General features: G+C 39.5%; 3 protein-coding genes across 3 annotated transcripts; all 3 read right to left on the reverse strand.

The window, feature by feature from the left end:
- Positions 1-298: 298 nt before the first annotated feature.
- Positions 299-1294, reverse strand: LOC139937315 (galanin receptor 2b-like). Its single transcript, XM_071932418.1, has one exon. It carries the CDS (start codon positions 1292-1294, stop codon positions 299-301), a length of 996 nt encoding a protein of 331 aa, XP_071788519.1.
- Positions 1295-4366: 3072 nt separating this feature from the next.
- LOC139937582 (uncharacterized) lies at positions 4367-8950 on the reverse strand. The gene is made up of 4 exons (XM_071932790.1): positions 8837-8950; positions 8220-8564; positions 6438-6836; positions 4367-5772 (listed from the first exon to the last, which is right to left on the reverse strand). Exons 1-4 carry the CDS (start codon positions 8889-8891, stop codon positions 5762-5764), a joined length of 810 nt encoding a protein of 269 aa, XP_071788891.1. The 5' UTR covers positions 8892-8950; the 3' UTR covers positions 4367-5761.
- Positions 8951-18088: 9138 nt separating this feature from the next.
- LOC139937436 (uncharacterized) lies at positions 18089-22922 on the reverse strand. The gene is made up of 4 exons (XM_071932576.1): positions 22784-22922; positions 21749-22126; positions 20564-20938; positions 18089-19350 (listed from the first exon to the last, which is right to left on the reverse strand). The coding sequence occupies exons 1-4, from the start codon at positions 22845-22847 to the stop codon at positions 19334-19336; spliced, it is 834 nt and encodes a 277-aa protein (XP_071788677.1). The 5' UTR covers positions 22848-22922; the 3' UTR covers positions 18089-19333.
- Positions 22923-23195: the final 273 nt, after the last annotated feature.

Here is a 23195-nt window from a genome sequence, read left to right on the forward strand (position 1 = left end):
GCACAATTTTGTATGGAGTTCGGAACAGGTACAGAATTTTAGCCAAAACCAAACAAGCAGTGAAGGTAGATCTTCTCTCTTTTTTGAAGACTAGATTCATTAACGACTTAAGTTCATTAACGACTGTCTCTAGTTTCAAGAAACTTAACGTACAACGTTTCAGAGATCTTGTTTTCATAAAACGGTGACTATTGCGGAAACCGTTAAACGCAACAGTGATTTGCGGAACTTCAAGTTAGTGTTATTTACTCGACTTGGATAACATTGTATTTTGATGAAGCTGCATATAATGAAGATGTTACAACGGTCTGGTTTCGGTCTGCTGTGTTGGGTTAATTGATAAAGATGGCGCATCGATAGACTCCTCTCCGGGATGCACTCGGTTTCGACCGAATCGGCTCCGTACAAGTTGCGTGAGCTGTGTGCGGAATAGCTCGTACTTGAAGCAATAAACGACTGGATTCACGCTCATGTTGCACATCACTAATGTCATAAATGTTTGATATAAGAAATCTAGAGAAGGCGTTGAGGCAGTCAGTACACCAATGGCAAAGAGTAGACGAAACATCTCGACGGGCGTCCAACAAATGATAAACATGGATCCAGCGATCAGCATCGTCGTGATGACGTTTCTCTTAGCCTTACTGAAGACACCATCTTGCTGATTGGCGTTAGCAATGTCAAGTTTTTGTCGAAGAACGAGGAGTATTCTAACGTACGAAATCGATATGAGGATCACAGGAATAATGTACTCTATCGCAATACTCACACTGATTATACCAAGCGTTGCATTTGGACTAATTGAATAATCAAAGCTGCATGTATTACCAATGATTTTGTACACAAAAATAAACCTCAGTGCATACGTGAACCCGATGATCCAAGCAACACACATTGAAACTTTGATCTTGAAGAGTGAGCAGTAGTTGCGGTGTTTGACTGGATAGCACGTGGCAAGAAAACGCTCCAGCGATATCACCACCAGATTGTTCGTGGACGTCGCAGTCAAACCAACAACAAAAAAGTTGGAGAAAATGAACCTACAGAGAAATAAACCAAGAAATGTTCTCTCCACATTCTCCAGAAGCGAACTTTGTTTGATCCCTGTCATGAGGAGAAACACCAAACCAGAGACGAAGTCGATGATGGATTGGTGACGGATAAGTCGGTTAGTGAAGGAGCTGAACTGTTTACGTCTGACTATCATGACGGAAATCACCAAACCGTTTCCGAGAAGGGCTGAGCATCCGATAGCGACGTTAAACGCTGTGGCTAAACTGGTATTTGATGCCATCTTTGATTGTTCAAATTCGAAGAGGGAAACTTAAAAGAAACAGCTCCGTAGCTTAGATGTGTGAATAAATTCAAGAAGTAATCACAGTAAACATTTGTCAAAAAGAATATGTCGAAGAAAGATTGTTGGTTCAGCAACCCCAAGTCTCTTTTGTTTAATATCAATTCATCTTTATATATAACTTTCAGACTGACCATATCGGGTGTGTTAGCTAATCAACAATCTCCAATAGAGACTGACAGATGAAATGAAGACGCCCTGGACATGACAAGAATTTAAGTAGAGTAACATATATTCCCAAAGGATATTCAATGGCTCTATCAGGGATAGCTTTTAGAGTTTATTGTTCATCCTTTAGGGCCAGGCCACCAGTGTGTGGGAAAAAGTTGAAGGCATCTCTATGAAGCCGGTATTAATTCAATGTCCCCGATCCGCTTGTTAGCCTTGTGTTGTTTCTAGAGCTCGGAAACAAAGAAGAAAACCTTGCGAATCTATGTAAATATTCCGTTGGGAGTTAAAACCCGCTATCAATGTAGATCACGTTGAATTATAAAATGATCACGTTCAATGGAAATGTCAAAGTGTCACTTGGCGCCGTTGAAAGTTATACCATACTAAAGAAGAAACTTGAAGGACCAATTATGTCCTTTGCAATCCATTTGGCTTTTCATCGCGATCGACAGACTGTCTGAAAAGAAAATCTCTTTAAGACATTCAAAGTGGTTATAATCTGCAAGACAAAAACTTCACATTTTATAAGATACCATACGCCCAAGGAACATGCAGTATAATATATTGAACACCGTGAATTTGGGCGGATAACACTTTTTAGCATAGGGTCGTTAGGAATGGCTATGCAAACTGCAGTGAATTAGCTCATGTTTCCAACTCAAATTTACGGTTGAAACACAAACTATAAGTTCACAAAAAAATGTTAAAGCCATTGGACACTTTCGGTAAACAGTATTGTCCAAAGGCCCACACTTCGTGTATCACAACTTATATAAAATAACAAGCCTTTGAAAATTTAGGCTCAATCGGTCATCGGAGTCGGGAGAAAATAACGGGAAAACCCACCCTTGTTTCTACACGTTTTGCCGTGTCATGACATGTGTTTAAAATAAATCCGTAATTCTTGATACGAGAATTGATAACTGTTTTTTATGTTTTCTCAAAAAGTAAAGCATTTCATGAAATAATATTTCAAGAGAAGTCTTTCACCATTACCTTCTGTAAACCCTGTAAGTTATTTGTAAATCTGTGATTTTTTTTTCTGTTCCTAAAGTGTATAATGGCTTTAAGTGACGTTCCACCACTACACTAGTAAGTGTCTTCATCAGACTTGCAACTGCTCACATTCTCTTTAAAAGTTATCAGAGACAAAGATGGCGTGATGAGCTGGTTACAAATGCTGTGAAGTTTATAGGCCCCCACCTTGGTTCATATACACTCATAGCCTTTAGTCAAGGCGCACGCGGCACACCGGATAGCACGCACAGCATAGCAAAAAAAGACTCATCTCGAGCGGCGAAGCCGCGAAGCGCCTTTACTTTATGTTTTTCTTTACATTTGCCAACGATTTTGGTGGGAGAAAATGTAACGAATTTGCATCGAACGTTCTTGTGACGTCATGCAAGTTATTGTGGCTTTTTATTGGCCAGCAACTCACCACGCTAATGCATTATGCATTACAATTTCTCCCACCAAAATTGTTGGCAAATGTAAAGAAAAACATAAGGCCCCAAAACGAGTTGGTAAAGGCGCTTCGCGGCTTCGCCGCTCGCGGTGAAAGTCTTTTTTCATGCGTTAAATTTTTAGGGTTGTGCGTGCCGTCCGGTGTGCCGCGTGCACCTTGACTAAAGGCTCATACACTCATTGAACCAAGGAGTCCATGCCGTTATGGTGCAGCCATCTTGAGTTTCTCCCATTGATATCAATGTTACCAAACCGAGGCTGGAAGAACAGAATAGTCTGGTTCCTATTTGCAAAATGATTATTAGCATTCATTATTGTTGTTCGATACGAGGAATATGACCAAGGTGGAGGCAGCACAATAAAGATCTATTCGCATAGACCTGTTCCCGAATAACCATTGTGCAAGAGCTAACTGTTGATTGAGGTACATGCTGTTTTACGATCAAATTTGATCGTTAGTTAGACCAGCATGCACCTCATTCCATGCCTAAATACGCACATCCCGAGTATTTTGCGATAGAGGGGGGCAACACACGAAAAAGTATACCTCACACGGTTTTTGTTATCCAGAGAAACGATAACGTAGTACCTCAGTATATAGATTTGATTTCAAGTTTGAGATCGGCCGGGTTATTCCTCTGCATCAGCTATGAAAAACGCCCACTGCCTTTAAATTTTTAAATAAGGGTAGCGACGAGTTCTTACACGGCCGTTTTAAGCCGACAGGGTCGAATTGCCGTTTGATAAAGGTCCGTGCCGAAGGCGAGGGCCTTTAGCGCACGACAACGAATAATTACCCAGTTTTGACCTCACTTCACTTTATATTTCTAGTGTTTTAAATAAAGGGTAGCCGAAATTCATGTGGTTTTCTCAAGTAATTCAAGTTGTAACATAATAACGCATAATTAAATAACAAAAGAATGTTCTATAGGTTTTCTCGGCCAATTTCGGAAAAAGAGCAGCCAATTTAACCATCAAGCTATTCTATTTCGCGCGAAATCGAATGCTACTGAAAAGAGTCATTCGATTTCGTTTTATGATTAGTCAAATGTAATGTTGCGTCATTCGATTTAACAAAATAAACATTCAATTTAACAATTCATCAAAGCAGCATTCAAATTCGCAGTCGCTTCTTGAGGCGTGTGTGTCACGAAAAAGAATGACGATCGCTAACTTGAACAGAGTGCCAAATGAATTTGACTCGACTCAAAACGAAATTGAATGGCCGAATTCTGAATTTGAAACGCAGAACAACTGGATAGGCAAAACAGCTTTAGTTTGAACGCATGAAAACCTATATAAAACACAAACATATTGAGTCCATGGAGACTGGGTTATGCAGAATATGATATTAATAACGAAATTTTGTCAGCCGAGGTAATTCAAACGTTGCTTGCTCACAAAACGAGATATTAATTTCAACCCAAACCACCAATATAAGAGCAGCGAGTTAACCAAACCATGAGAAATGGACAGTTAACTTGAAAGTGAAATAACACAAAAAGTACCTGTAGATAATTAACCTAGTGGAGTTAAAATTAAAAATGTTTAGTGAGTTTTCGCATTTCTAATAAAGTTCGCACATTTTAAACAGAAAGGCGTAACAAGTAATACTTTTAGTAATTGTTAAAGACCAGTTATTCCATTTGGTGTGTCGCTTAATACAATAACAAACCTGTGAAAATGCGGGCTCAATATTGGTCATCGAAACAACTAAAAACACCATTGTTGTGTAGAATTGTGTGCTTCCTGAGAAAAGGCTTCACGCCTGAAGTTTTTTCATTCCAATGGGAGACTTTCTGGGACGATAGGTGGCAGCAGACTTACCGAGTAAATCCATTGCTCTCCGAATTATAAGCATGTTCAGAACTACGTATTAAAACAATGGAAATTTACCATTTAAGTCTGCTGCATCCTAGCGTTGGAAGGTCACCCATTGGTTGGTGTAAAACTACATTACTTAAAAGAGTATTGTTTCAAGTTAAACAATTATTTAAAGTGTGAACAGCCAGTCTCCGGTGCTTTTTGCTAAGTAACTTTTTTATTTTCACTAATTTTGGGATTAACTACCAAAGATAATCGAGTTTCTAATATGCCAGCCGCTGGCTTCGAAGACACCTGCATGGTTTAACATCGGGTAGCTGCAAACTTTCCTGAAACGGAACCACCCTGATCTTTTTTTTTTACTTAGAGCATGTATACTATTAACTAACTAATGTGAGACTTGGTGACGCTAGGTGGCAGCAGACTTACCAGGTAAATTTCCATTGTTTACGTAGTTCTGTGCGTGCGCACATGACCGAAAACAATGGATTTTTACCTGGTAAGTCTACTGCCACCAAGCGTCCCAAAAGTCTCCCATTAATAAGAGGAAACTATATTGTCCCATAGTTAAACCTTTAAGTCTTTTTAACCAGTTTGTATACGTGTTGCTGCAAACCACTTCCTTTATGTTGAACTGCTACGATACCCTGTTCCAATTGCTTCGTGATATCTTTATAAATGGTTCAAGATGATTTAGCTTTATTCAGCCGCCCGTCGGATGTTTTGACAAGAGAGCATTCCTGTTCTTCCATTCTAATGTGTAAAATTGTGGTTTCCAATATAATGGATTTTAATCAAGCTCCTTTTTTTTACCAATAATCTGACAGTCTTTATATCCCCAAAACACCAAAAATACATAAAGTGTATATAGAGGCTTCCGGCGCTTTTTAAAAATTTAGTCTTCGTTCTCGGTCGTTGGTCGTACTCCTACGTTGTCTGTGTTGGTCTTCAGTAAGGAACTGTAAACAACAAAAGAAACAACAACATTAAGAGTTAAATGCGAGTATAGAAATACACAGTTTGTCATGGAGGGTTTTTCCTTAAAGGTGCCGCTAATATGTCATGACCTTCATTTGGATTTTCTTTGTGATTGGACTTTTATTTTGGATGGACACATTATTGAAAGGTGCTCGCTGAAATCTGTTTACATTGGATGTAAAAAGAGACGCAAAGGTAAAGCCACGTATATGTGACAGTAATTAATAACTTATCTTTGTCAACACTCTAGTTTATTATCAGTGCGATTGTTATTATGTTAATACTATTGTGTTGGAGAGTGGGGAAATTAAAAGATACTTCCCACATTACGTAAATCGGCCATCTTTACGGGCAACTTTGAACACGCAGCCTTGCGTTTTGCGCGAGAGCGGCGTGCAGCACGCGTACATCACAATTTTTTATTGTGTGTACAGCGCTGTCCTGGTACTTTCCCCTGTTAGTTAAAGCGCTTTATAGATACCTTGTATTATTATTATCATTTCACAAAAAACGTTGCCTGATTTAGTAGTAAGCAACGTGGCTGCGTTAACCAACTGTGTGTTTGATGCGCCTGCAAACCAAAATGCAATTTGCCCTTAAAGATGGCGTCTCTTGCAACTTTATCTCTAGTTTGAATGATTGTTACCTGGTCCTGGACAAGGTGGCGTAAATTTCAGGCACCCGTCGGCAAGCTTCTTTCCACCTCTGTATACTATTAAACAAGCGTAGTTGTCGCCGGAACAGCCGTTCATTCTCCTCAAAATGAAACTCGGTGTGAAGACCACCTCGTCACCCTGATCCCTGTCGGCGAAGCTAAGTACGTTGTACCTCGCGATCAAATCTTCCCTGCCAGGGCTGTCGGTGGCGCTTCCGTAGACGGACATTTTCCACTGGCCCGAATAAGCACCTGGTCTGTACGCAGCTTCGAAACGAAACTGCACATTAATGTTGGTTTTGCTGCCGCTGACGAATGTTGGAGTTGTAGCGAAACCCCATGACGCTTTGCCCGTGCTTTGCGGTTTCTCTTCTAATTCTCCTCCTCCTCCTTAAAAAACAACAAATGCACTGAAATTATACTGAACGAAATCATTTGCGCAACGAGTTGTCGCTGTCGTTGTCGCTGTCGTTGTCGTTGTCAGTGTCGTTATCGTTGTCGTTGTCGTCGTTGTACATAAACAAGGGTGGGTTACTTTCTCCCGACACCGATGACCGATTGAGCCTAAACTTTCACAGGTTTGTTATTTTATATATTTGTGATACATACACGAATTGTGGGCCGCTGGACAATACCGTTTACCGAAAGTGTCCAATGGCTTTAAAGAAAACTACGAAAAAGTGGATTATGGGTGAGAAGAGAACAGATGCGTGTTGTAAGTCTTGAGTGAGTTGATTTTGCGAATGTCGTGATTTTGGTAGAGACTGCCACAAGATATTATTTTCAACACTCCAGTAAACAGTTAGCATATTGCCATTCTTTTTAATGACGACACTGATCATATTCCAATTTTAGAAAAGCTGATTCGACAAAACGTTAGTGCGCACGCGCTATGTACAATTTACTTCATGGGAAGGGTCTACTGGGCGGCTACGAAGGCCTTCATTTGCTATTGAATTTACACGTTGCATTACGTAATTTTCACGGGCATTGGTTTTTGTACACAATTAATGGGTGCGTTCGTTCAGCTGCCCTGGGTCACCCCGGTGTGTGGCGGGTTTTTTTTCCAGGAGGAGAGTGGGTAATTATCTGCACACGTTCGTCCTGGAAAGAAAAAACGCCACACGACGGGGTCGACCCATGCAGGGAAGCTAAACGAACGGACCCACAAAGTGCGCAGTAAATGATATATATTATTAATATGTCCTGATGATGTCGCACAATTTTTGAGCCCAACAACACGTGTAAACCACCCCCTCAAGAGTAAAATTGTAAATGTCCAATAAGTCGTACTTATTTGAAAGAATTCTCATTTAGCGAAATTTATTGCCTCCTTACGAAATTTAAAACAATTAAATCAGCAAAAATCCAGCAGTCGAACCAGCTTTGCTAAATTGAACGATGATTGTGTGTCATGAAAAAGAATGACGATTCGCTAATGTTGAGAGAAACGGCTCCTCGGAAGTAATGTAGTTTTCGAGAAAGAAGTAATTTTCTATAAATATTTGAATTTTATTTCGATACCTCAGAATTAGATTTTGAGGTCCCGAAATCAAGCATCTGATAACTTCTTTCTTTTTTTCTTTACATTTTTATTTCGCAACTTCAACGACCAAAATTGAGTTCAAATGTTCACAGGTTTGTTATTTTGTGCATATTAAGTTGAGATATACCAAGTGAGAAGACTGTTTTTTTTTTACAATTACCAAATATGTCCAATATGTCTTTAAGACAATAGTTATAAAAATATTTCAGCATATGCAGACAACTTACCATTTTTACAGTTTGGCGCCTTATTCGCGAAACAGTGATTTGAAACCACATCTTCGCCTCTTGTGACATAGATACAGGCGTAGTTCTTTTCGTCCGGACAACCGCCAAAACCAGCCAGTACCGTCGTACCCTTGAAGTCGATATCCTTGGAAGAAGCCGTTTTGATCAGCTTAGCTTGAGGATTGTCGATTGAAACATCCTCAGTGTTTGCGTAAGCAGATATCTTCCAGATATCTTCCGCATCGTTTTCAGACGCTACTGCGTGAAACGAGTAAGTTACTTCATTGTTGTAGCCAATTGCAATACCTTTTCCTGAACCCTGAACATAACCTGCGCCCAATGAGCCTGTGAAAGAAATGAGATATAAACAAAATATATTCAAATGGCTGTTGGGAATACATTGCTTTCAAAATGTCGATGATTTTTGTTAACGAAAGAGCTGTATCCTGTGTTTTATTGTTATTTGACTTTGGCAGGAGTGAAACATTATTTTGACATAATCTTAATGATGCAAGCAGCGCATGAGCTCTAGGGCATAGTTGGAAAGCCTTGACAAAAGGCTACATCGCCCCTAGAAACTAATGCATTTTCCGCGAGAGCACTACAGAATAACAAACCTTGTACAAGGCCCAAGAGAGCGATCACTGCGAGGAGTAAAGTTACGCTGCCCATGTTGACAAGTTCGAATAACACTGAGACAAGAGCGGTTTCTTTCTGCGTCTGTTCGGGGGTTCTTTGGTCGAGAGTGCTCAATCTTCAAAATCCTGCATTTTATATACTTATTGATACATACCCTAATCAATACAGGCCTGATGACAGCTGTCATTATTTTGTTTCACAATCTATTCAAATTACATCAATGTCCTTCGTAGATGTCCTTGGGCCCTATTTTTAAACTCAATAGATTTACTAACAACTCTAAAAATGGAACCACCTCCTTAAAAGTGTCATTGGAATATCACCCTACCTTGGGAATTGTGGAGTTGAATTAACTTTATTGTAAAAATTTCAAGAGTAATTCAAGAGTCTTTCGTTTTTCAAATCTATACAAAATAAAAGTTATTCGTTCTTGTCACTTTCAAGGAAACTGTTTGGTTGATATTGAAATGTTACTTGTCATGCTGCAACGATTGGTATTACGTACAATCTTGTATACGCCTGCAACAGTGGACTTCTTATATCCCTTTTTTGTTCATACTACAATTTTTTTTGCAAAAGCTCCCATTTGTTGCGTACATTGTTTTCCAATTGTTGAGCTTTTCCGAACCGTTGACTCTGTTGTCCTCTTAAGGTCCCCGGTTTGAATTTGTGTACCTATACTCAGGTTTACTTTGACTACATTACTTATAAATGCTCCCTACTGAGTGACCTGGGCGACTAGTGTCGAAGTATTAGTGTCGAACTAGTGTCGAAGCAAATATAATTTGACTGTTCTGTTGTGCTGCTATTAAAGGCAGTGGACACTATTGGTAATTACTCAAAATTATTATTAGCATAAAACCCTACTTTGTAACGAGTAATGGGGAGATGTTGATAGTATAAAACATTGTGAGAAACTGCTCCCTCTGAAGTGACGTACTTTTCGAGGAAGAAGTAATTTTCCACGAATTCGATTTCGAGACCTCAGATTTAGAATTTGAGGTCTCGAAATCAAGCATCTGAAAGCACACAACTTCGTGTGACAAGGGAGTTTTTTCTTTCATAGTTATCTCGCAACTATGACGACCAATCGAGCTCAAATTTTAACAGGTTTATTATTTTATGCATATGTTGAGATAAACCAAGTGAGAAGACTGGTCTTTGACAGTTACCAATAGTGGCCTGTGTCTTTAACGCTTTTCAACTACCCGGTTAACCGCACCGACACAACTACTACAATCTGAAAAATTCGAGTATTTGCTGCGTACACTACATAATGTCGCTCAAACGAATACGTAGGCCTACTTCCAAAACATTTTGTTTGTTATGTGAAATTGTTTGTCCTTTTGACTCTTGTCCTTCCAAGTTGGACTGACACACCTCTTGGTGACAGTGCAGGCACTTTTGTCAGTCCTGGCAAACCTGGATTGTTGATGTCTTTCTGTTGTCCTCAGTCGTGAAGTACCTTTTTAATGATTTTCCATTCCATGTTTATATTTATATATTTAATGTTTTTAAGAATGTTATCCTTTTCGTTTAAATTATTTGTAATGTGAAATGGCCAAATAAATAAAAAATAATATTAATAAGCACTATCAGTGACCAGGCAACACCATGATGAATAAGCAGTGAACGTTTCAACGTTGCCTGTGCGAACTCCAGTTACACAAAGCGATATACACTGAATGAACCTGCCTAAAATATTTTAGTTTGAAACCCATCCTAAAGTTGAGAGGAGTACACTTCATACCTTTGCAAGATTGGTTGCTTCTTCCAATGACAAAGAAAGCATTTTACATTTGGATAGAAGACTATATCACAATTGACGAAGTGTTTAGGGATGTCAGTAACCAACAAGTTCAAAAAATTAAAAAAAAATTAAAAAGGACCGAGTACCGATCCTTGGGAAACACCATAAGTATAAAACGTTTCCAGTTCAAATAGTTTCCTTCTAACAACAGCTGCACTCAACGAAAACAAGTTTCCTTGCCGGCTCTGTTCAGAGCCCACACTCCCTTAAAAGAGATATTGTATTATGGTGGTACCCGCAAATTATTATTTAGTTATAGTTACTTCTTAAGTTTCCTTGGGTGCCAAACTTACTTATGGATAACCGTATATCGAAGGCCTTTGAAAAGTCGGTGTAGATGACTACAAACTAAACCTTCTCGTCCAGCCCACAATGAGACGTTATACAAATTCAAACCGAGGACCCTGTAAAATAAGAAGACAATAGAGTCCGCGTTTCGGGAGAGGTCCAAAGTAGGAAAACGTTTACAAAACCAATGGGAGCTGTCGGCAAAAAAAAATATATATTAACAAAAAAGAGGGGAAATGAGGTCCGCGGTTTAAGGTGTATATAATAATATCGAAGTCCTATATAGCGCACGTATCTACCAAACAAGGTACTCAAGGCGCTGAGTATATACAAACTTTCAGAAAGATAGGTCATTGCAGTGATGAATTTTGAGACCCAACTATGTAGCACCTTATAAGGATTTACAAGGTGCTATACGGCGCATTAAGCAGCCACAGCCAGGAACACCGGGGCGAACTCCTTCTCTTTTCCATAAGTGCACTAGGTTCTTTTACATGCATTACACAAAACATGGGACCAACGGCTTCACGTCCCATTCGAAGGACGAAGCAATGGTAAGGTGTATTGTTTAAGGACCCATGGTGCCACGGCAGGGGATTCGAACCCACACTCTGCTGATCAGAAATACCAGAGTTTGAATTCGGTGCTCTCTGATCGGCCACAATACTTTCACAAGCTTGGGGTGCATGAGACACAACCACTCACCGGTTTCGGGAATTGATTCAAATTTAATTGAGTGTTGTTTTCGTTTTTCCAGGGTAACCAAAAGTTAAGGAAAGGTAACCTTGCATTTATAACACGTCTACACCCCCTCGTCCCCTAATCTTCTCTCTTATGTGGGGTAAGCGGATAGCTGATTCTAGGTCGTGATGGTCATGTCCCAGATGTTTGTGGTAATTTCGCAGTATTTGTAAACGTCAAAGGCATTGGTGTTATTATCTCCTCCACCCACCTCCCATTGACCTTGCAACAGCTGGTCACTTGGTAAAGAATTCTGGTTGTTATGACTTTTCTCCTGTTGTATAAAGATTTTCTATGTACTAATTTGAATTGTCACACATGTCATTAGAGCAGGACATTGAAAGAAAAATATATATTTATATTTAAATATGTGTACAAGTTCATATCTTTTAGGCCTAATACCTATATTTTGCTTTACACTATTGTTCTTCAAAGATGTGCTTTATTTTATTTTAGGGTTACTATAATTTACTTTCATATTACACTTGTCATTTGTGAAACCAGTGCAGCATTTTATTTTTTATTTTTTATAGCAGTTCGGGTGCTCCACTACAGGAGGGTCTTACCTCCTCTGGCTGCAACCCCCATTTGTACTTAGTTTAAATTTATAACAGTATTTATATACTTGAAATCATCATTGTTGTATTTTTTGTTGTACAAATGGAAATAAAACAAACAAACAAACAAACAAACAAACTGTTATTGCTTCTCTCCACCCACGGGTAAATGGGTACCTGTGAGGGCAGTAGAGATGGTTCTTGGTTCTTGTGATTGATTTTACCTAGTAGTGCATATTAATGTTGCACAAACAGGCTTTATACTCCACACGGAGCTAAGATGGTTTAAGGAATGATTTAAGGCCCAGTGACCAGGGGTAATAATCATGTGGAGTGCTTTGGACGCCCATGTGAAAAGCGCTATAAAAAAATTGTTATTGTATAATTATAGTATTATTATGGAGCTGATATTATTTAAGCTGAGGGCATTTGACATCACCGAGGGTCTATAATTTTAACTGTTCCCCGATTGTTAAGCAGTCACTGTTTCTGTTATTTATTATATCGAATAACGATTCTTCTAATCAACAACACTCTGATTAGACGGTGAAAGGTCGTCTGCGAAGAAAGGTTGCGCCGTGACACGGAACGCTAGTCGTACACTTATACATAAAGGGTGCGTTCGTTTTAGCTTCCCCGGGTCGACCCCGGTGTGTGGCATTTTGTTTTTCCAGGAAGAACGTGTGCAGATAATTACCCACATTCGTCCTGGAAAAAAAAAAACGCCACACACCGGGGTCGACCCAGGGAAGCTAAACGATCGCACCCAATATTGCGATTTTTTCAGAGCGGGCATAATCAATTGACTATGACCCGGGCATAGTCACTATGACGTCATCTTGATAGAAAAAAGGGACATAGCTATTTCCATGACTCCATTTTTAACCAATCAGATTAGAGGAATCTATACACGAGGTATATAATTAGGGAATAACAGTGTTCGTACCCGGTCTTCACTGCGTGGTAATGACCGGGTTGGTGGCTGGCGCTGTTAACGGACCTCGCCGGTGGTAATGACCGGGTTGGTGGCTGGCGCTGTTCAGCGCCAGCCACCAACCCGGTCATTACCACCGGCGAGGTCCGTTAACAGCGCCAGCCACCAACCAAGGTCATTACCACGCAGTGAAGACCGGGTACGAACACTGTTATTCCCATTAATAAATTCTTTTTTTAGCGAATTAAACGGCTGCAATATTGTCCAAATTTTGTGACTTTTCTCTCGGCGGTACTTCCAGACATGTTCAGGGACCATATTTGAGCTTTTGATGGTTCCCATCTCTTTCGTGCGTTAATCACATTACTGATCTTTGAGACCAGTGACTCTTTTAAATAATGATCTGTTCAGCGCCTTCACTGGGGTCAAAGGAGGCAAATGATTGGACGATAGCTGTTCCTTGTGCATTAAAACGCGCGCATGAGCTCGGCGTCAGTTTATACGCGCACACATGTTACACGCGCGCACTCAAAATTAATACATTTTCAGCGCGCGTACGCGTAAGTGCGCGAAGTTGCAATGAAATTTACAGGGATATAAATAAGCGTGCGATACAGTGCAACGCGCAATGTTTACACAATGTATGCTGATTTAGTGGCCACTTGTATTCGCTATTTTCCAAAGCCGGTCTTTAAACCACCGTTTTGACCAATCAGAGACTTGAAACCGTCCAAGGTATTTATTAATAACTTTTATAAGAACAAGTAGGTGCATTAACACCTTTACATGACCCAGTTTTACAGAGCTGCTTAGACACAAATATAACCAAGCACAATCAAGTTTATGGGCGACTCCCTCCACAGGGACGGACGTTTCATTTGCACAGAAAATAATCAACAGTTTCATCTTTCAGATTTTTATCAGGGTACCCTGAGAAAGATTATAGTATGTTACAGTTTGATAGCATAAGAGTAAAAAAAACATTGTTCGCAATATTAATCTTGATGATATGTCAACCATACTGGAACCGCTACATTTTTTGTGGCAGACGTAATATTATTTGAAAGACGCGCACCTGTAACTCTTGACATTTATATTTATAAACATGTAGATTGTACATTATATTCGTGAAAAAACATACCGTTTCCATCAGTGTGTGTAAGACTGATGCAGCCTGAAAAAATTGTAAACTTTGTAACACCACATCGGTTTAGAAGAAACCGCCATTTAAAGTCACCTGGAAATAGAATATTTTTTCCTTTCAAACATAAGAGTATATGCTTACGAACAATAAAACAATTTTTTAAGTAATTGTTTGTCACGATTTATATGTTTAAAACATATATAAAGTTGTTTGGGGGCTGACTCCGCCTACCCCTTTTGTGACGTCATTCAAGGCAGACTTTGCCTGCAATGCGTATAGTAAACACATGTGCAAAGTACATGTACGTCCAAGTCGTGAGTTGGTACATTTCAAAAAGTGTTTGTCTGCATTCAGCAGCAATACACCTGGTCGGCATTGCCGGAAAAAAACAATTTTTTTTTTGTGTGATACGTACAAACTCACGACTTGGTCCGTACATGTACTTTGCAATTGTGTTTACTCTACGCATTACAGGCAAAGTCTGCCTCGATTGACGTCACGAACAGCGCCCTCTCGGGTCGGGGTCTACTCTTAAAATTGTAAATAACATAAGAACTGATTTTTTAAAACCTTAGTTAACTGTTTATTCACATTCAACTCATCAAAACACATATATTAGTGACAAAAGCTTTATTTTGAAAAAAAACCACTTCCAGGTGACTTTAAGTCTGTGACGAACGCTAGACGGGCGTCTCACCTGTGCATGCAGCGTGCACATATGCGTGTAGCGATAATATGTAGTTGTATACAAGGACTAATTTGACTGCGAATCTCCATGTGAAATGAATGTTAGGGTAAAGGTGCTTTAGGAGGGCTCGGCTCGGGTTCCTCTGGTGTAGTTCACGAGTTCACGAGAGGATGACAGATGTTCAGGCTAATCTCTAAATGTAAAAGAGTGAAAGACACCACTCTTTACATTTCGAGTTGTCCCTCATGGCTCTTTAAAAAGAGTTATTGGTTATTTCACTCTCTTAGAGGGGTTTCACTCCAGGACAGAGTGAAAAACCTCTCAAAAAGATGCAAACTTCAATATAAAGGAGGTGAATACCACTCGAAAAAGAGTTGTCCCTTATATGGCTCTTCAAAGAGTGCTTTTTCACTCGTTTGCATTTGAGAGTAGGTTGTTGTTGTAGACATGGTCCCAATGGTTGTGCAGAACCGGTGATACTTACGTACATGTATACATGTGTTTCACTTCGTTCGATAAATATTTCAGCAACAGAGGGCGGTCTGTATACTTTGTACTTCGGAACTATCCTCCTGAAGTATTACTTCATGTTTATGGGCGATTGGTGACTGGTGTGTCTAAGCATAGAGCAAGGAACTTGCTCTATGGTCTAAGTCTGTGCCTGAAACAGCACACTGCGCCATACTCTTCACCGCGTGAGGGCGCTGTCGGACAGTATGTATCATCGGCGTCCCCAAACCCTCATGTTACAGTGGATGTACCTATATCGTTAGCAATAGCGTGTCATTTCCCCCAGGGACAAATTATAGGGTTTTCTCAAAACTAAACTGTTTGTTAACTTCTGACACCAATAACAATCTGTCAGCGAGCGGCTGCTGGCTGCTTTGCATCCGTTTGACGGAAATATACCACCAGGATTTATTACTATAATCAATATACTTTCATTAATGGGGGAATTCCTGAAAGAGATGTTGAAACAGCAGCCACATGAGTTTTGTTAGGACAGCTTCTCTATACACGGAACAGATTCAATGCTTATTCAATGTTCCAACTGTACTGGGTATAATAATTCAAAAGGCAAAATCATTTATATTTTAATTTAGTGAAATCTGTGTAGATGAGAGTGACGAGATCACAGTAAACGGCCATCCAGGGTTTTTTTTTTTTTGGGGGGGGGGGGGGCGGTTGGCACAGTGTTTAGGGGATTCCTAGAGTGGAGCAAGCCCTTTGGGATGACGGTTCCATATTATTTTTGGTTGGTCCTAGTCTTGGCCCAAGACGTAAGTGCTCGATATTGGACAGTGAAATCGCTAAAGCGCGCCCGCTTACGGTATGATTTAACCAATTTGACTGACGAGCTTGAGGTCTAGACTAGCCTTGCGAGCAACTAGACTGGCCCCTGCCTTTATCCGCAAGGATAAAGATATATAGGTACCTGCTGTTCAGTTCAAGTGATTCCATTGGATACAATGATATCATATGCAGTGCGTAAAAGGTAGTGGGTGCGTTCGATAATAGCTTCCCTGGGTCGACCCCGATGTGCTCATCCAAGTGGCGTATTTTATTTGTTTCCAGGACGAACGTTGGCAGAAGATTACCACACGTTCGACCTGGAAAAGTGGCCTATTTTGTTTTCCAGGACGAACGTGTGCAGATGTTTACCCACGCTCCACATGGAAAAAAACCCAGACACATCATCACGTATGCCTTCCCGTGGTGACGTCAGTGCACCTTGGGTCATCCCCAAGTGCATTGTGGATAGGGTCACTATGCTGACCTGAGCAAGTCGCCCAAAACAAGCCACTCTAGGTTTAGGGCTACAAGGAGGAAAACATAGACATGCAAAAACTCAGTGGAGCTGAAGGTAGGAATTTGAAATCAGTGAAGTCAGTGTAAGGCAAGTTAACTCCAGACATGGCAATAAGTCCGGATTCTTTTATGTTTTTCAACATTCAACATGTTTTCATGTTCAAAATGTTCAAGTGTCTCACAAAACATCTTTCAATCCTGAAGTATCACTCACAAAACAGAAGAAGATGCCGTATCAATAGTGTCTGTTCAAATAAAACAGTTCTGATAAAAATTGATTCTCATTTTGATTCTGGTATTGTAAATAAAATACCGGTCCAGAAAATATTCTGAGCTACAGAGAGTAAGCTTTCCATATCTGTCATGTTTGTCAGCTGCACCCATATCACCTCGAACCAATCAAAACACAGACGAAAGCTAAGGCGCTGGTTCTGAAAAGCAAGTACTTTTTTGTAGGACACAAAACACTACGTCCACAGATTAACATCAAACTCAAAGAGTTTGAAGATAATGGTGGTTGAAAGCTTCTCCTAAAATATTTCGTCTTTGCTGAAGTGCTGTAGTTTTTGAGAAACGAATAAAACTAGTCAAGAAAATAATTTTCGTGATATTGTTTTTACTCATTTCTCAAAAACTATATACAGCAAGCACCTCAGCAAGTTGTTATTGTTTTTATTTTGTCAGCTACATCCAACAGCGTAAGCGCCAATGACAGGATGGATAAAAACATTAAACTACAAAAAAATTGCACAATAACATTAATTATTTAAAGACCCTGGACACTATTGGTAACTGTCAAACACCAGTCTTCTCACTTGGTGTATCTCAACATATGCATAAAATAACAAACGTGTGCAAATTTTTGAGCTTTAAAAAAACATCTTGTCACACGAAGTTGTGTACTTTCAGATGCTTGATTCAAATTCTTGGAAAATTACTTCTCGAAAACTATGTCACTTCAGAGGGAGCCGTTTCTCACAATGTTTTATACTGTCAACCTCTCCCCATTACTCGTCACCAAGTAAGGTTTTATGCTGGTAATTATTTTGAGTAATTACCAATAGTGTCCACTGCCTTTAAACAGACAAAACAAGTAATATTTTAAGGGAAGCTTTCTACCATCACTACCATCTTCAAAAGGTCTAAGTTTAATGTAAATATGTGGAAATTATGTTTTGTTTTACAAAAAGTACTCAAATCCTAATTAAATGACAAAGTTGATCAAAATATAAAAACACCGACAAATTAAATCAATGGAGTCTGAGTTATGCAGAATATAATGTTAATAGTGAAATTTTGTCAGCCGAAATAATTTCAAACGTTGCTTCTCACAAAACGAGATATTAAATTCGACCCAAATCACCAATATGAGAGCATCAAGTTAACCAAACCTTAAGAAATGTACAGTTAACTTAAAAGTATAGAGAGGGGAAAAGGTGCTTGTTATATAATTATTTTACTCTCACTGATTGAGTTAAATGAAAATGTCGTTGTGAAAGTGGGTCTTCGCATTTCTAAGCAAATTCACACATGATCATTTCAACAGAAAGGCATACTTGTTATTTTTGTTTTAAAGGGACAAGTACTCTCCTTTAACGTATCACATAAAATAACAAAAATCAGTTCAAATTTGTGCCCAACTGGTCATCGAGGTAACAAGGAAATAGTTGAAGACCACACCAATGTGTTGTTGAATTTTTGGCATTCAGATGTAAATTACTAAGTAAATTCAAATGGTGTCGTTTCTAACAATGTTTAAGAATATCAACAGCTCTCAAATGCTTATATTAACCAAGTAAGTTTTAACTAATAGTGTCAAGGGCTATACCCTCTCTTTAACAAGACGTTTGAGTGTTCCTACGTGCCGGCCACACTTGGAAAACATCCACTAAAATAGTATATTTAATAATTATGCCATGCAATTTTCTCCCGCTGGCTTCATTGTCAAAACCACTGCACGGATTCACATTGGTAACTGCATGGTTCCAATTTGACTGCATATGAACAAATTCAACAAAGTTTCATGAAAGAAAGGCCATCCTCAACCGTTTTTAATTAAAACATTAACTAACTTATTGATGGAGGAAATTATGTTGTCCCCTTAAACCGTTCAGTCATGTCGCCAGTTTGAATACGTCTTGCAACAAACTACTTTCTTTATGTTTAACTGCTACGATACCCTGTTCCAATTTCTTCGTGATATCTTTATAAACGATTCAAGATGATGGAGCGTTATTCAACTCCGTCAAACGATTTGACCAAAGAGACCCTGAGAGACGTTCCTGCTCTTCCATGCTAATGTGTAAATTTGTTGGTTCCGTTTTAAGCATTTGTATCAAGTTTTCTTTTTTTTAAACCAATAATCTAAAGTGATAATTTCCCCAAAACACCACAAATACATAACGTGTAAATAGAGAGGCTTCCGCCTTTTAAACTTAATCTTCGTTCTTGGTCGTTGGTCGTACTCCTACTTTACCTGCGTTGGTCTTCACTGGTACAATCGCCTAGCCTTGTGTAAGAACTGTAAACAACATCAGACACCCGAAGAAAAAAATGAGAGTGAACAATCATATGAGAGTATATAAATAAATAGTTTGTCATGGAGGGTTTTTCCTCAAAGATGCCGATTATTGGATATTATGACATTCCTTTGAAGTTTCTTTGTGATTGGACTTTTATTTGAGATGGTCACATTATTGAAAGGTGCTCACTGAAATCTTTTTACATGTGGTGTAATAAAAAGAGACGCAATGGGTGAAGTCACGTATTGATACAAAAATTAACATCTTAAAGCCATTGGACCCTTTCGGTAAACAGTATTGTCCAAGGCCCACACTTCGTGTATCACAACTTCTATATATAAAACAACAAACCTGTGAAAATGTAGGTTCAATCGGTCATCGGAGTCGGGAGAAAATAACGGGAAAAACCTACCCTTGTTTCAACACGTTTCGCCGTGTTATGACATGTGTTTTAAAATAAATCCGTAATTCTCGATATCGAGAATTGATATTGTTTTAATGTTTTCTTAAAAAGTAAAGCATTTCATGATATAATATTTCAAGAGAAGTCTTTCACCATTACCTTCTGTAAACCCTGTAAGTTATTTGTAAATCTATGAACTTTTATATTTGTTTCTGTACCGAATTGCTTTAAAGGCAATGGACACTATTGGTAATTGTCAAAGACCAGTCTTGTCACTTGGTGTATCTCAACAAATGCACAAAATAACAAACCTGTGAAAATTTGAGCTCAATTGGTCGTCGAAGTTGCGAGATAACTATGAGAGAAAAAACACCCTTGTCACACGAAGTTGTGTGCTCTCAGGTGCTTGATTTCAAGACCTCAAATTCTAATTCTGAGGTCTCGAAATCAAATTCGTGGAAAATTACTTCTTTCTCGAAAACTACTTCACTTCCGAGGGATCCGTTTCTTACAATGGTTTATAATCCTCATCGTTACCAAGTAAAGTTTTATGCTAATCATTATTTTGAGTTATTACCAATAGTGTCCACTGCATTTAAGGTGCTGAGATAACACAAAAATAATTGTTTTTTGAACAAATGAGCGTTCAATTAACACCATGATGTAAATCTATCCTTTTTGGGTATGTGTTTTTTTGTTTTTTATGTGACAACCCATAGGTATTAATTTCAACATTCCAGATATGCGGTGCAAACTTTACTGTGTTTATATTGTCTTGGAGTGGGGGAATCAAAATTGTGAATTGTTACCTCGGCAGTCTGGAGTGAACTTCAAGCACGCCGTGTTTTTCTGTGCTTCCCCTTTATATACTATGAAACAAGCGTAGTTGTTACCGCCGGAACACCCGTTCATTCCCGTTAATATCGCGTCCGGTCTGAAGTCCACATCGTAACCCGCGTCCTGATCGGCTTGGCTGAGTACTTGGTCCACCTCGATCAAATCTTCCCGGCCAGAGTTGTCGGTGTCGCTTCCGTAGACGGACATTTTCCATTTGCCCGAATCGCCAGGTCGTTGAACGTGCAGACCTTTGTAATAAAACTTCACCTCGGTTTCACTGGCGCTGACGAGTTTGGGAATTCCACGCAAGCCCATCCACTTCCTGTAATCATTTGTGTCCTCCGCAACTTATACAAAAGAAAAAAAGAAAAATACAACATTATACACTGAACGTTACTGGATGTATGAATGAAGACTTTGACTTTTCAAATGTAACTTTATAATGAATAAAGAGCTGTTCCATTGATTGAGTTTACAACAAACACATAATTACTTAAGACAAACAAATTAAAACAGAAACCAACCGAAGCTGGCGCGGTCGCAGAAATAAACTACCTTATATTAACCAGGTAATTTGGTCCTTGACTATGGTAAAAATGGCGTTGTTTATTGTATATTTGGTTTGCGGTAACACCATGTGTGTATCTACTTGCCAGGTAGAGTTGTTCTTAGGGAACTGTCTTGCTTTATTCTACGGCCGTGGAGTAGATAATCGGAGGTTCGGGAGACTTCTCAGTTCTGAAAAGAACTGTCCTGCTTTTTAACTATTACCAGGGCGGATGATAGAAATTAGACTGGATCGTAATTAACTGTACAATTGAAGTCACCGCCTACTATTATGTGGCCGTCATTGTGCTGAGTACAATGGGTGCGGAGAGCATCAATGCACTGGATAGCGTCACTGTCAGTTTGCGGGATTAATACATTGTAAACGTGATGTGTTGTGGAGTCCAACACAATTTTATTGTGCAGAATCTGATTTTTGAAAAGAGTGTTGGAAGTCAAAATATCACATTTACAAGTTTTTTCAACTAGTGTAGTGACCCCTGCCCCGCGAGAGTCACCCGGCGCGCAGTGGACGTGGTAAAGGCCAGTGATCCCAGCACGAAGATTCTTCATTTAGTTTATAGGTTTCCTGCCGGACTTTGAATTGTTACCTGGACAGCCGGCGGGCGAGAACTTCAGGCACGCGCTGTTTATCTTTTCTCCACCTCTGTATACTATGAAGCAAGCGTAGCTGTCGACGCCACACGCGTCCAATCCCTTTAAAACCACAGTCGGTTGGAAGTCCACATCGTCACCAGCATCCTGGTCGGCTTGGCTGAGTATTTGGTCCACCTGGATCAAACTGTCATCACCCGGGTTGTTGGTGGCGCTTCCGTAGGCAGACATTTTCCACTTGCCCGAAGTGCCAGGGAGATGCAAGCCTTGGTAGATGAACTTCACCTCAATGTCGGTTGTACTGCCGCTGACGACGCTGGGAATTCCACGCAAGCCCAATATCTTCTTATAACTGACCTCGCTCTCGCCTTGTACTAAAATAAAACAGAAACTGACCAATACTACTTCACACATTAATGGATGAATTAAGCGCGCAACGAGTTGTTGTGGTTGTTGTTGTTGTTGGTTGTTGTTGTTTTTGTTTTTGGTTTGTTTTCAGGCGTTAGCCTTAAGTTGTCGATGGAGCCCTTAAAGTGAAAAGATTAAAAAACAAAGGTAAAAACACATTTCGACATCATTTTGTTCCCTCAAAACATTATGCTACTTTCCTGGCATTTTAAATGTCCTCATAATGCGCCTTATTTTTGACCGCTTTCTGAAAGTTTGTATACACTCAGCGCCTTGAGTAGCTTGTTTGGTAGATACGTGCGCTGTATAAGACTACGATATTATTATTATTAGAGCCATAGACCTTTTCGCAAATACCGGGGCGCGCGCGTAAAGCTTGGAATTAGGTGCATTGTGGTCCAGCTGGTATCCAAATTTGATCCATATCTATCCCACAATGCATCTCATTCAACAGTCTGCGCTTGCGCATTGGTATTTGCGATAAGGTCTATTGAACAAGTATACAGAAGAAGCCGTATGAAAAGCACATGGTTCCTTTCACCCAGTAGGCCTAGTGGCTAAGGTAGACACTCAAAATAAGAAAGCACCTTTTTGCCATTTGTATTAAAATTATAACAACAAACCTGCTGCATTGCACAAGAAGACAGCAATCACTGCAAAGAAAACCGATAAAGTTGCGCCGGCCATGTTGATAAGCTTGAATCAAACCGAGTCCAGAGCGGTTATTTTCTGCGTGTGTTTTCAACTAATAGTCGAGAGTGCTCAACCTTAAAAACCTACCACATTATATACATTTTGATACACACATTAATCAATAATGGCCTGATGACATCTGCCTCTGTTTTTTTCACAAACAATTAAAATCTCGGTAATGTCCTTCGCAATGTTCGTGGCCCGTTTACTCCATTTTCTTTTTTAATCAATTGAATAACTCTAAAAATAGGTGTCATTGGAATGCTATCACCTTTAATACTTACCCTGGGTTTTGTGGAATTGAGTTTAGGGTTCAAGGGTAATTCAATAGTCTTTCGTTTT

This window comes from Asterias amurensis, chromosome 5 (assembly GCF_032118995.1).
Source record: "Asterias amurensis chromosome 5, ASM3211899v1".
NCBI classification, from domain to species: Eukaryota; Metazoa; Echinodermata; class Asteroidea; order Forcipulatida; family Asteriidae; genus Asterias; species Asterias amurensis.